The sequence below is a fragment of the Neoarius graeffei genome, chromosome 13, assembly GCF_027579695.1.
Source record: "Neoarius graeffei isolate fNeoGra1 chromosome 13, fNeoGra1.pri, whole genome shotgun sequence".
NCBI lineage: Eukaryota > Metazoa > Chordata > Actinopteri > Siluriformes > Ariidae > Neoarius > Neoarius graeffei.
In genome coordinates, this window is record NC_083581.1 from 37,207,272 (window position 1) to 37,222,890 (window position 15,619).

Sequence of the window (15,619 nt, forward strand, 5' to 3'; positions counted from 1 at the left end):
TAATTTTTATTTCAGTTTTATTTATCTGTTTGACTTTTTCTTGCTACTGTAACACGTGAATTTCCCCGATGTGGGATGAATAAAGTGAATCTAATCTAATCTAATCTAATCTAATCTAATCTAATCTAATCTAATCTAATCTAATCTAATCTAATCTGTGGTAGAATATAATAATTAAAGGTGTCACATGTCATTTTAAATTGTCTGGAAGAATCTTATAACATCAATGATATATTAGGAAAACCGAGACTTGCAATAGTACTCTGCAGAAGTTCTGTCAAATCTGAGTCATTTCAGGTTTCTCTTTAAAATCTTCCAGCCCAGAAATTAGCTCCACCCCCAGTCTGAAACGAGATGTTCAGCTCTGTGTCTCACAAAGGAAATGAAGTTTCAACAAAGTGTTTCGAGGTGGTTGGGGAAAACGAAAGCTTGTTAATATTTACCTCGCCCACAATGGAGTAAGTGGGGTGAGGTATTGTAATCAGTGCGGTTTGTTTGTTTGTGTGTGTGTTTTAACAATCTAGCGTCTAGACGGTTGCACCAATTCACTTCAATTTTTCAGAGTAGGTGGGCAATGGTACGTAGATTACTTCCTTAAATTTTGGGGGTAATTGGGTCAAGGTGAAGGTCACCGGAAAGGTCAACCTTTCGGTCAGAATAACATATTTTCCATTATAACTCAAAAACGGTTGCCGATGGACAGATGTTTTCTATTATGAGCAAATAGGAACTCCGATATGGCCTTTCATTCTGCACCATGATCTTTGACCTTGAATGACCCTGAAAGGTCAAACTCAAGGTCACGGCTTTTCAGAGGGCTGTACTGCAAAAAATGATATCTTAGCAAGTGAAAATATCTTGAAAATAGTTGAACTGATCTAGCATTTCCTATTAGAAGAATACAAGACACCAATTCTGAGATTATTAAACCTAGTTCTAGATTGCAACCAACTTATTGTAAGACGTCTTATCAAGTAAAAATATCTGTCCATTCGGCAAGATAATATCACTCGTATTAAGTAATTTTCTCCTCAAATTCAGTTTTCAATTCTTTGCAGTGTGTAACTTGAAAACGGTTGACCGGTAGAGAGATATTTACCATTATCAACTTAAAGGAAGTGCCATATGGGCTTTCATTTGGCACCATGATCTTTGACCTTGAGTGACCCTGAAAGGTCAAACCAAAGGTCATGGGTTTTCAAAGGGCTATAACTTTAAAATGGTTCATGATAGCCGGATATTTACCGTTATCAACATGGAAGAGGTCCCACATGGGCTTTCAGTTGCCGTCATGACCTTTGACCTTGAATGACTCTGAAATGCCAAACTCAAGGTCATGGATTTTCATAGGACTATAACCTGACAGCTGATGATTGAGAAATATTACCATTATCAACATATGGGTATAAAATAAGTGCTGCTTGGCGAAGTTTGTTTTGCCTGGTAACGCTTGTTTCACTGGGATTGTGTTTGACATCACAGGCAGCAAAAAAAATAAACAGCTCCTTTAAAAAAAAGAAAAGCACTCAAAAAAGAGCAGATGTAGTGAAATCCTTGAGTAACATGCGCTACGTTCACACTGCAAGGCTTAATGCTCAATTCCGATTTTTTTGTGAAATCCGATTTTTTTGTGAGGTCATTCACATTAACAAATATATGCGACTTGTATGTGACCCTCAGTATGAACGAAAAGCAACCTAAAAGTGTTCCGCATGCGCATTGCAGGATACGACGACGTCACACGCAGTGAGCATGGCCAGTGTTTACGGAAGTAAAACCGCCCGGTTGCGGTATGACTCATCCAATCTAGCTTGAATAGCTGCATCCCCCCAAATGGAAATCAGCTCCCTAACCTCTGCGTCCTTCCATTGAGAAGATTCAGAACCTTCACAGCCCGAAGCGTCCCTCGCATTGATGTCATGCGCAGGGGCGCAGATACATTTTTTGAACTGGGGGGGACAAAAAACTGGGGGGGGACAAAGCTGCCAGCAAACCAACCCCAACCCCGATATGCCTGTCAAACTTGTTGTGGGTTACCATAGCAACCAAGCTCGAGCTCGCAACCTGTGCAGTCTGCGCAGCTCAACCAACCAAATATCAGTCTTTGTTTTATGTGAGTTGTTACAACTATGTATACACTGCTGTGCACCTCAATAAACCGAATGGTAATTAGTCTTTTGATTTTTCCGTGAGGTTTGCCTTATGCAAAGAAAGACAGCATAGACGTTTTTTCCTCCCTATAAGTGGGGGGGACCGAGCGAGGTGAATTTAAATCTGGGTGGGACGAGTCCCACCCTCTATCTGTGCCCGTGATTATGCGCCATGTTGTTGTAACTTTTTTTGAGAGACCCGCCGCCTACTTCAGCGCAGAATAGTGACGTTTGTGGCTTATTGATGACGTGTAAGTCGGATGAATGCGACCTGGCGGTTCAGACTGAAGTCGCATATGAAAAGAGCGGATAGGAATCGGAATTAGGACCACATATCCAAACGGCCTGGGTCGGATTTGAAAAAATCGGATCTGTGTCGTTCATATTGTCAATAAAAGATCGGATACAGGTCACATATGGGCGAAAAGATCGGATTTGAGTCACTTCAGCCTGCAGTGTGAACGTAGCCAAATAGACAGAATGAAAAATTAACAATGAGGCTTGAAGATTAGAACTTAGCATTTGGTTGCCATGTTTATAAAGATAATTCACATAAAGCTTTCCACAGTACTATTTTATCAACAGCTGACCAGCTTACTTATCATTTTGCATTTAACATGAAAATTAATATATTTTAAGCTACAAGCTAGCAGTAATAGTTATTTGCAGTTTTCACAAATGGTCAGACATTGTTTTTAACTAGGCAATGTCATGCGTGTTTCTTTTCTTTTGAATTCTGCTCCAGTTGGTTTGCATCACACCATCACAGCTTCCCAGCTCCTGAACTAAAAGCGAGTCCTACACGAGGCCTGATTCACAACAGCAAAGCAATAATTTGACAACAGGAGCCAACCATCTCAGTCCTGCTGCTTTGCTTTGGGCAAAACAAAAGCAGATCAAAGGGAAAATAAACAAAAAAAACCACAGTCTCTTGTGTGTCGAACATAGACACAATCAGAATGGCGTATCCATCTGACTGCCTTTGGCTCCGGCGATAACGGCTCCGTAACTGCTGTCCTGCCAGCGCATCCACAACAATCGCACCTCCTTCTGGACCTGAAACACACACATACACATCAGTCCCTCCATCAATACAGACATACTGAACCAATATCAGCCAATAATAGTTGTTTGAGCGTGCGTGTGTGTGAAATACAGGCATGGTTTCATTTATGATATTTTGTTTTATGATGCCTTCCCATGCGGTTATTGCTATATTGGAAGCACACGAATCATTCTTTCATCTTTCATAAAGCACTTTATCCTGGTCAGAGTTACGGTGGATCTGGGGTCTACGCCAGGAACCCTGGGAATGAGATGGCAGTATGTCCTGGATGGGAAACCAGACCATCACATGACAACACACACACACACACACACACACACACACACACACACACACACACACACACACACACACACACATCTTCAGACACAAGGGGCAATTTAGTGTTGCCAATCCACCAACCAGCATATTTTTTAGGTGGGAGAAAACCAGATGATGTGGAAGCACACAAATCCCGTTTGACAATACTTTGACATGCCTAAAACAACAGTACTGTGTGCACTGTACTAACATGCTAACTCTGTGGCACGATTTCAATTTACATTACAGTCCAGTGCAAACGTTTGGACACCCTTAGGACAACATAAAAGAGGAAGCGATAAAATAATTCAAAACATTTCATGGAAGGGTTTCCCTTTCTGAAAGGGGCACTGACTACTTTTGAATAACTTTTTCGAATAACCACCCTGTTTTATATCCTCTGAACAACTGACCAACAGGATCCATCTTTGAATCATGTCTAGAGGCCTCTACTTTGAATTCCCAAATCCTCTTGACAAAATAATTTTCTTTAGTTTTTCATTGCTGCAAGGAATCACGTACAAAAATTGAACTTTTTATTAATTTAAAACCGAGGGGGTAAAAACTTTTGCACTTCAACATATTCAGTATTTCAGTGATTTAACTAAAATGATGCATCACTCTGAGAGCTACTCACCTCTTGGTTGAGGAAGCAGTACAGAATTGCCACCATGAAGCCCTTAAATAAAGGAATAGGGAAAAGTAAAGGTTAGTGACAAACTATGAGCATTCGAACATTTGCATCATTCATCTCATCTCATCTCATTATCTCTAGCCGCTTTATCCTGTTCTACAGGGTCGCAGGCAAGCTGGAGCCTATCCCAGCTGACTACGGGCGAAAGGCAGGGTACACCCTGGACAAGTCGCCAGGTCATCACAGGGCTGACACATAGACACAGACAACCATTCACACTCACATTCACACCTACGGTCAATTTAGAGTCACCAGGTAACCTAACCTGCATGTCTTTGGACTGTGGGGGAAACCGGAGCACCCGGAGGAAACCCACGCGGACACGGGGAGAACATGCAAACTCCGCACAGAAAGGCCCTCGCCAGCCACGGGGCTCGAACCCGGACCTTCTTGCTGTGAGGCGACAGCGCTAACCACTACACCACCATGCAGCCCAGCACAATCATTATTAATCTAATCCAGTGTTTCTCAACTACATTAATGGGCTGCGGAGCGCCATCTAGTGGTTCACTAATTTTTTTTTCCAAGTTGAAGCTCATTTTTACTCCGAGTAGGGTACGATTGCTGGGTTGCATCTGACGTCACATCCGCCTCATTAAGCTACGGTCACACTACAGCTTGCGATGCTTTGCGATGGGTTATCGATGAAAATGAGGCATCTTGGTGGCAATATACACGTGAGCTAAAAGTTGTGGTCACACAGTAGGTGAACACTTGACTGTCACACCTTTGCACGCTTGAGTCTGGCACAGCTCAAGCGGCCGTGTGTGCTCACGGAGCGCGTTGTGCGCACACTTGGGACCCAGTCGTTATGGAAACACCCGATACTGATTTGACCGCAATCAGCGTGCACAGATACGAACACTGTTTTCACAGAGGCTTTATGAAGTATTATCATTATCACGGTCACGTTTGTTTCTAGCCATGTTTGTGAGGCTGTTTAAATACTCTGCTTTCTGTTTTGCTTTTGTTAAAATCACGCCTGCTAATAAACACACTTCCTGTGCATGCACACTTCCTGTGCATGCATCCGTCTACCGCCGTCTATCTTGTAGTGTCCTGATCCCCAGATCTTTAACCCAGCCACATATAAAAAGTTCCACGCCTCCATGCTCTTCCAGGTTTTCATCTGTGTGACCGTGTAGAACGATGTGTGCAGCACCAGGTAGTTTGAGATGTCGGGGAACTCAACGGATGGATCATTTTCCAACTCGTAGGAAAAATCCTTCTTTACTAGCATGTATGCATCTAATCCCATTGAGTGGATTCTATATCCACTTCTTTTGAGTGGACTTCTTGGTTTTAATAACTTGCTTGTTTGCTGAACACAAACATGGCAATAAAGTTCTTGTGTTAATGGACCAGACTCCACTTTTGGATCATTAATCCCTTTTGAGTGAGAATGTCCTGCATGCATGGTTTGGCTTCTGGCACAATCATACAGTTTTAAATACAATACCTACAATTAAAAACAGTTTGTTTTTATTGCATTTATTTAATTCCTGGGCTCCCATCTGTAACATGGCGTGATGTCGCATCCCATTAATACACTTTACTATAGATTATTAGATTCTAATAGAATAAATGAGCCAAAATAATTGGGGATCTTTTTTAATGGGCCCCGACTCGTTACAAGTATGAATAGGTGGGCCTTAAAGTAGAAAAGGTTGAGAACACTTGATGTAATCAATACTATAAAAACTACATTTTACTTTGATTTTTCCAAACTTGTTTCCATATAACAACATGACAGCAAAAAACAGTAATGTTAAATGAAAAAGTCAGCCATTCATAGCCATCTACAGTGCTTTAATCTTTCAGCATACACCTATTTTGGAAATAATAAAGCAGGAAATGTGCATCGTTTTTGTGTAATTATGCTCCTTAAGTTCCTTCCATTTGTGTAATTATGTAATTACCTGAAGGGCTTCATGACTGGGACAGGTACTCCATAAAAAGAACACTATTACTTAAAGGGCTGATGACACGTTTTTGACATCTTTGGAGATGTTTTATAACCTAAAAAGTAATTCTTCCCGATGATCCATATATTAATTCACGAAGGCGCCTATTTTACAAGTTATGATAAAAAACGCGGCTATTTGGGCAAATTTGATGGGGCTGCAGCACCCAGGAGACGAAAGAGGAGGAGGGGCTATACGACGTCAGCGAAAGAATCTTCCTCCTAACTTACCAGTTTGTTGTTGACGTGAGAGGTGTTCAGTTTATCATTATTAGTATTATTATTATACATTATTATAATATATATATAGTTATTATGCCTTCGCGTTGTGTTGCCGGTTTTTGCTCCAAAACCTACAAGGATGGGGTAAGTTTATTCAAGTTTCCCAGAGATCCCGAGCTGCATGCGAAGTGGGTGAAGCAAGTCAGGCGCACTCGTGACAAGTGGGAGCCCTCACCAACATCCGTCCTGTGCTCTGAACACTTCGATTTGGATTGTTTTGACACCCTTCCCAGCTTAAAGGAATCTCTTGGGTGTTCAGTTCAGCACAAACGTGTGCTGCTACCATCAGCAGTGCCTACAGTATTCCGGAGGGGGTCTACTAGTAGCTATGCCGGATCCAGCAGTCGCCTGGGACAAGGCGACTCCTCCAAAGACAGTCCTCCTGTCGGAACATGTGTTGAGAAACGACATAAGATAAAGGTACGTAGAGCTATAGAGTGCTCCGACATTATGCTAAAAATAGTAACCATGCGGTCTGCGCGGCCATCTTGGAAGTGACTCGCTCCAGAGCGCTCATAGAGTACACATCATAGAGTACACATTCATGATAATCATAAATGTAATCATAAAGTCGGCGTGATATCAGTCATGTATTTGCTTGTGAAAGCTTGCACTGTCTTCGATGGTGTTGGATGGTTTGTTTACGTCTTCTTAGTACTAATACAAAAAAAAACTGATCTATGGGTATGGGCATCATATCGCCTAGTCTTCCTCCTCACTTGCTGGTTTGTTGATGTGACAGATTTGTAGTAGCAGTTGTAGTATTTTGCCTTTGCATTGTGGTCTCTTATTGCCAAGTTGAAAGAATTTGTTTCTCAAAGCAAACACTGAGGGAAAGCTAACTTAGCCAGACAAGTAGGCTACAGATTGTCATTTGCTTATGCTGATGTAGGTTATCAAATATTTTGCTTCATTCAAGGATAAAACTAAGAAGCCATAAACTAGAAGACGTGCCTGCCAATATTATCCTAAATGTATCACGGATCAGGCATAGTCGTAAGCTTATTATGTTAGCCATTTGCATGCTCCATTAGGAACTATGTATTCAGTGTAGCATACGGCTTACATGATATAAGCAGTGTTTACACATGCAAGACAGCAATACACAATATTAAAATATTGATTCCGTAACATTTTGAACAAATATGGGTTGACCTACCAATCCTTGTTATCCAACCTTGTGGTGTTCAATGCTGGGCTGTCTGCCTGTCCGCTGTCCATCTCGGGGTCGGAGTCACTCTCAGATTGCACAGTAACAGGTTCAAACCTGTACGGTTGGATGCACCCGTGTTCGTCATCACTTGATTCTTCCGATCTATCCCACTCACAACACAATTCTAGACTCCCAGAAGAGGAAGAGCTAGAGAGTTCACCGGCGTTTTCATGCGCCATTTCCATTGAGTAGAACAGCCAGTGAACCGCAGCGTGTTCTTCCGCTGACGTCACAACATGGCCGCGAGCCACAGACCCAGTTTTCTTGCGCTGTGCAATTAAAAGTTGGATATTCGCGTAACAACAGCTTCTTTTCACGTAATTATAACAGAAATCTAACATGTTTGCCATGTTGTATAGTTTATTTAAGAAATTGCATAGAGTCATGTTCTTGTCATCAGCCCTTTAAGAATATGCATTTTTAGGTACACAAAAATCTGTAAAAAATTACAGACACTCCAGGTCTGTATCAAAGTACATAATAGTTGAAAAATAGTTTAAAAAGAAAAACAAAAACAAATGTTAAACCCTGGCATGACCTTACTTAGAGGTTGTAATCAGTGTTCATTTTTGCTTATTATTTTTTAGATCACAGTACTGTTGAGAGTTTAATCTGATTGGTCCGATTCATTTTCTATTTAACAATTATTCGCTGAAGGCGAGGTGACTATCGGTGAATAATGAGGGAGACGAAGTTGAGGTTATTATTCACCGATATTCACAGAGCCTGAGGCAGATAATTGTTTTAGTATAAATACACTACCGTTCAAAAGTTTGGGGTCACTTTGAAATGTCCTTATTTTTGAAAGAAAAGCACTGTTCTTTTCAATGAAGATCACTTTAAACTAATCAGAAATCCACTCTATACATTGCTAATGTGGTAAATGACTATTCTAGCTGCAAATGTCTGGTTTTTGGTGCAATATCTCCATAGGTGTATAGAGGCCCATTTCCAGCAACTCTCACTCCAGTGTTCTAATGGTACAATGTGTTTGCTCATTGCCTCAGGTGGTGTTTACATTAGACCGTATCAGCGGATCATCAGATTAATGTTTTTTAAAACGATTCGCGTGCACACAGCAATGCCAATACACGATTCGCGTGCACACAGCAACGCCAATACACGGATACGCTCGGCTCCACAGGCATCCTGCGCTCCAAATCACTCCGCCCTGAACAGCGAGTGCCCTCTGGAGGGTGCGCACTCCGGCCCTGCGCAGCTCACAGAGCGCGCGAGTGAAGTGCACAAGCAGTGATTCGGGACTGAACCGCTGTGTGTGTGATCCCAGCGCGTATCACTTACCACTTGCAAGTGGAAGGATGGCAAGCCTAAAGACAATCATAACTACACAATGGGCAGTATTTGCATCAGTATTTGCAGTATTTTCATACTTTTATACTCTTTAATGAAAGGTGATACAAGGCGGAAGTCCGCGCCGTTTTTCAGCAGTCGCGTCACATGACCAACGCCAGCGAATCAGGAAGGTGGATGTCACAGTGACGTTGTCCAATGACGACGCCAGCTAGAGCTCAGCACAGCGTATCCGCGTATTCTCAGTGTTTACACAGCACCGGACCAGACACGATCTAGATTGAATACGTGGACCCTGGCGGATTCCCATTTCCCGGCATTTCCAGGCGTTTTAATGTAAACGGACAGTGCATCCGTGAAGAAAACGAGACAGATACGGTCTAATGTAAACTTGGCCTCAGAAGGCTAATGGATGATTAGAAAACCCTTGTACAATCATGTTAGCACAGCTGAAAACAGTTGAGCTCTTTAGAGAAGCTATAAAACTGACCTTCCTTTGAGCAGACTGAGTTTCTGGAGCATCACATTTGTGGGGTCGATTAAATGCTCAAAATGGCCAGAAAAATGTCTTGACTATATTTTCTATTCATTTTACAACTTATGGTGGTAAATAAAAGTGTGACTTTTCATGGAAAACATAAAATTGTCTGGGTGACCCCAAACTTTTGAATGGTAGTGTACATAGGTTTTTATGTGTATTTATGCTAATTTATACTAATATTCACACTATTCTAATTTAAAAAAAAATATTTCAAACTTCAAAATTGGCATGCAAATGTAATAAAGACACAGGCTTGTGTCATTTATCTATGTCGACTCATAAAATACTTTGTTTTGAAATTGATAAAATAAATCACAATCCCACCTTACCTTTGAATAGTTTTAGACCAAACTTCATAGCATCTTTAGTGCTTTTAGGAACAGTGTTTTCTTTCATAATTTGTCATTCTTCCTCACTTACAGTGACGAAGCGATTGGCAGCAATTTTGCTGAGTCGCTCGAGGTGATTATCGAGAAACAGTCCGAATTTCTCAACCAATCAGTGTGCGTGATTTCCTATGATCACCTGCGTACTTATACTAAAATAGCATATAATATGACTGCTAAGTCACAACATTAAATGTAACTACAAACTGATAAAAATACAACATCTCAATCTTGAGAGCCTTTGGGTCCAAAAACAAGACCCAAAGCTTTTTCTCTTTCATCTTTTTTTGAAAGCTACTTTTGGTTAATATTATGATGATGATGATGATGATGATGAAGAAAAAATAACACATGATTATGTGCGAGTCTAAATGACAGTGGTGCTTGAAAGTTCGTGAACCCTTTAGAATTTTCTATATTTCTGCAAAATAGGACCTAAAGCAACATCAGATGTTCACACAAGTCCTAAAAGCAGATAAAGAGAACCCAGTTAAACAAATGAGACAAAAATATTATACTTGGTCATTTATTTATTGAAGAAAATGATCCAATTTTACATATCTGAGTGTCAAAAGTATGTGAACCTTTGCTTTCAGTATCTGGTGTGACCCCCTTGTGCAGCAATAACTGCAACTAAACGTTTGCGGTAACTGTTGATCAGTCCTGCACACCGGCTTGGAGGAATTTTAGCCCATTCCTCCATACAGAACAGCTTCAACTCTGGGATGTTGGTGGGTTTCCTCACATGAACTGCTCGCTTCAGGTCCTTCCACAACATTTCCATTGGATTAAGGTCAGGACTTTGACTTGGCCATTCCAAAACAATAACTTTATTCTTCTTTAACCATTCTTTGGTAGAACGACTTGTGTGCTTAGGGTCATTATCTTGCTGCATGACCCACCTTCTCTTGAGATTCAGTTCATGGACAGATGTCCTGACATTTTCCTTTAGAATTCGCTGGTATAATTCAGATTTCATTGTTCCATCAATGATGGCAAGCTGTCCTGGCCCAGATGCAGCAAAACAGGCCCAAACCATGATACTACCACCACCATGTTTCACAGATGGGATAACGTTCTTATGCTGGAATGCAGCATTTTCGTCTTTCCAAACATTTAAACCAAGAAGTTTTATTTTGGTCTCATCCATCCACAAAGCATTTTTCCAATAGCCTTCTGGCTTGTCCACATGATCGTTAGCAAACTGCAAATGAGCAGCAATGTTCTTTTTGGAGAGCAGTGGCTTTCTCCTTGCAACCCTGCCATGCACATCATTGTTGTTCAGTGTTCTTCTGATGGTGGACTCATGAACATTAACATTAGCCAATGTGAGAGAGGCCTTCAGTTGCTTAGAAGTTACCCTGGGGTCCTTTGTGACCTCGCCGACTATTACACGCCTTACTCTTGGAGTGATCTTTGTTGGTCAACCACTCCTGAGGATGGTAACAATGGTCTTGAATTTCCTCCATTTGTACACAATCTGTCTGACTGTGGATTGGTGGAGTCCAAACTCTTTAGAGATGGTTTTGTGACCTTTTCCAGCCTGATGAGCATCAACAACGCTTTTTCTGAGTTCCTCAGAAATCTCCTTTGTTCATGTCATGATACACTTCCACAAACAAACGTTGTGAAGATCAGACTTTGATAGATCCCTGTTCTTTAAATAAAACAGGGTGTCCACTCACACCTGATTGTCGTCCCATTGATTGAAAACACCTGACTCTAATTTCACCTTCAAATTAACTGCTAATCCTAGAGGTTCACATACTTTTGCCACTCACAGATATGCAATATTGGATCATTTTCCTCAATAAATAAATGACCAAGTATAATATTTTTGTCTCATTTGTTTAACTGGTTTCTCTTTATCTACTTTTAGGGCTTATGTGAAAATCTGATGTTTTAGGTCATATTTATGCAGAAATATAGAAAATTCTAAAGGGTTCACAAACTTTCAAACACCACTGTATTTCAGGAGAGGAATCTTCTGTCATGAGAGAAAGTAAGAGAAAGTGGTGTTTCAACAGAAAATATATGAGATTGGGCCAGATATGACTGAGATGAGAATGTGTGATTTATTGATGTTGAAGCAGTAAGATGGCTGGCAGAAAACTATTTATTTACTGAAGCTTACTGACGATACAGCTCAATGAATATTTGATTAAATGTCCCTGATGTCACGTTTCAAAAGATACACAAAGTTTGAGCTTTCTCCTTCAACCTTGAGGCCTTGATTTACTCAGACCCAAAGTAAACATGTTTAAGTGTGTTAAATCTGATTCATTGAGTGAATAATGTCACAAACACATAGTAGAGGGTGGAAACAATAACCAAATGAGATTTTTGTATGTACTAATTGTTCTCAATAATAGTGGGGGATTAGAATCTCAGAGACTCTTGGTCAGGCTGAAACTAAAATTTACCACAAAATGCAAAATTATAAGTCAAGTGTAATGGCTTTAGAATGGTGTTGTGCAAAGAAAAAAAGTGCACAAAATATGATTCGAATGCAAAATAACCTGTTGTCGTCGGCTGTCTATTGGTAGCGATGATGATGACTGCTTCATTAGGATGCGCAGAAACGCAGATGGGCCGTGAGGCCCGCACCAGAGCAACAGAGTCGCCCGCAGCGACGGCACGAACGGTCTGGACGAGGTGCCATGGAATGCCTGGCCTCGTGAGCTCCCGCATGTTATTCTCCTCTCCTAAATGAAGCGCCTTGCACAGTAAAGTAAGACAAACAATGTTGTGCCCCTATCGTGTTGTCTCTCTGGACCTCCAGACCCGATGCCAAGTGGTGCACAAAAGTGCCACAGACCTGATGGGTATGGAAGTTGCCCCGCAGTGACAACTGACTTGCTGAGTGATGCCATCCGTTGGCCGTTTGAGTGGCTCTTCTGCATGCCATCTGGTGGTGTGCCATTGACCCTGTTGGGTTCATCTATCACATTGCACCAAAAAGCACCCTGCTGCCAGCGCCTTATTGGTGATATAACTACTATTTAACCCATAACTGAAACCCAGGCAGGTGCTACCACTCCGGGTCAGAGCAGACCTGGAAGCAATGGTGATTCAGGGGTAACTCCACTTTCCCCAATACTTGAGTCTTCCAGGACCTGAGACTCGCTACTGGTTGCAGTTTAAAGTCATACCCAGGAATTAAAAAAAAAAAAAAAATCAACTTCAAAATAACAGGTATGTTCTGTTTAAAGTAAAGAAATCCTTTTCCTGAGACTCTTATCAAATGCTGTTACCAACACATTTATACATATATCTAATATAACACCATGTCTCCCAACCAGAAAGTACAGCCAATTTTTCTCTTTTGGCTCCCGGAGTTTTTATTTTAGTACAACCGCATTTCCAAAAAAGTTGGGACACTGTGTAAAATGTAAATAAAAACAGAATATGATGATTTGCAAATTATGAAAACCCTATATTTCATTCAAAATAGTACAAAGACAACATATCAGATGCTGAAACTGAGAAATTTTGTTGTTGTTTGAATAATACATGCTCATTTTTAATTTATTGCCAGAAACATGTTTCATGTTGGGACAGGGGCAGGAAAAGAAGTATTAAAAAAGTTGTGTAATGCTAAAAAAAAAACTAAACCCAAACCAAAACAAACAAACAAAAAACCCAAGCAACTAATTTGGTTAATTAGCAACAGGTCAGTAACATGATTGGGTATAAAAAGAGCATCCCAGAGAGGCAGAGTCTCTCAGAAGTAAAGATGGGGAGGGGTTCATCGCTCTGTGAAAGACTGCGTGGGCAAACAGTGCAACAATTTAAGAAAAACATTCCTCAATGTAAAATTGCAAAGAATTCAGGGATCACATAATCTATGGTACATAATATCATGAAAGCTACGTTCACACTGCAGGCTGAAGTGACTCAAATCCGATCTTTTCGCCCATATGTGACCTGTATCCGATCTTTTATTGACAATATGAATGACACAGATCCGATTTTTTCAAATCCGACCCAGACCGTTTGGATATGTGGTCCTAATTCCGATCCCTATCCGCTCTTTTCATATGCGACTTCAGTCTGAACCGCCAGGTCGCATTCATCCGACTTACACATCATCAACAAGCCACAAACGTCACTATTCTGCGCTGAAGTAGGCGGCGGGTCTCTCAAAAAAAGTTACAACAACATGGCGCATAATCACGGGCGCAGATAGAGGGGGGGACTCGTCCCACCCAGATTTAAATTCACCTCGCTCGGTCCCCCCCACTTATAGGGAGGAAAAAACGTCTATGCTGTCTTTCTTTGTATAAGGCAAACCTCACGGAAAAATCAAAAGACTAATTACCATTCGGTTTATTGAGGTGCACAGCAGTGTATACATAGTTGCAACAACTCACATAAAACAAAGACTGATATTCGGTTGGTTGAGCTGCGCAGACTGCACAAGTTGCGAGCTTGAGCTTGGTTGCTATGGTTACTAACAACAAGTTTGACAGGCATATCGGGGTTGGGGTTGGTTTGCTGGCAGCTTTGTCCCCCCCAGTTTTTTGTCCCTCCCAGTTCAAAAAACGTATCTGCGCCCCTGCGCATGACATCAATGTGAGGGACGCTTCGGGCTGTGAAGGTTCTGAATCTTCTCAATGGAAGGACGCGGAGGTTAGGGAGCTGATTTCCATTTGGGGGGATACAGCTATTCAAGCTAGATTGGATGGGTCATACCGCAACCGGGCGGTTTTACTTCCGTAAACACTGGCCATGCTCACTGCGTGTGACGTCGTCGTATCCTGCAATGCGCATGCGGAACACTTTTCGGTCGCTTTTCGTTCATACTGAGGATCACATACAAGTCGCATATATTTGTTAATGTGAACGACCTCACAAAAAAAATCGGATTTCACAAAAAAATCGGAATTGAGCATTAAGCCTTGCAGTGTGAACATAGCGGAAAAGATTCAGAGAATCTGGAGAAATCTCTGTATGCAAGAGACAAGGCTGAAAACTGACACTGGATGCCTGTGATCTTCAGGCCCTCAGGCAATACTGCGTTAAAAACAGACACGTGTCTGTATTGGAAATCACTGTATGGGCTCAGGGACACTTCAGAAAACCATCGTCTGTGGAAACAGTTCATTACTGCATCCACAAATGCAAGTTAAAACCATAAACAATATCCAGAAACACCGCCACCTCCTCTGGGCCCGAGCTCTTTTACAATGGGCTGAGACAAAGTGGAAAATTGTCCCGAGGCCTGACGAATCAAAAGTAGAAATTCTTTTTAGAAATCATGGACACCACGTCCTTCAAGCTAAAGAGGAGAGGGACAATCCGGTTTATCATCAGTGCACAGTTCAAAAGCCAGCATCTGTGATGGTATGAAGTATGATGATATTAGTGCACATGGCCTGGTAGCTTGCACATCTGGGAAGGCATCATTAATGCTGAATGATACAAATTTTGGAATAACATGCTGCCATTCAGACGACGTCTTTTTCAGGGAGGGCCTTTCTTATTTAAATAAGACGATGCCAAACCGCATTCTTCCCGTATTACAACTGCATGGCTCCATAGTAAAAGAGTCCAGGTGCTAAACTGACCTGCCTGCAGTCCAGACCTGTCTTCCACTGAAAACAGTTGGCACATTATGAAAAGAAAAATATGACAAAGGAGACCCCGAACTGTTGAGCAGCTGAAATCATATTTCAGGAATGAATGGGATAACATTTCACTTTCAGAACTA

At 41.4% G+C, this 15,619-nt stretch overlaps 1 protein-coding gene across 1 annotated transcript in view; it reads right to left on the reverse strand.

The window, feature by feature from the left end:
- Window positions 1–3,104: 3,104 nt before the first annotated feature.
- The window catches only part of ghrhrl (growth hormone releasing hormone receptor, like), a 53,970-nt gene continuing 41,455 nt past the window's right edge, over window positions 3,105–15,619 (reverse strand). The window contains exons 13-14 of the mRNA XM_060936649.1: window positions 4,154–4,195; window positions 3,105–3,206 (exon numbers count right to left, since the gene is read on the reverse strand). Of these exons, the coding sequence (XP_060792632.1) occupies window positions 3,105–3,206; window positions 4,154–4,195 (144 nt within the window). The remainder of the gene's footprint in view (window positions 3,207–4,153; window positions 4,196–15,619) is intronic.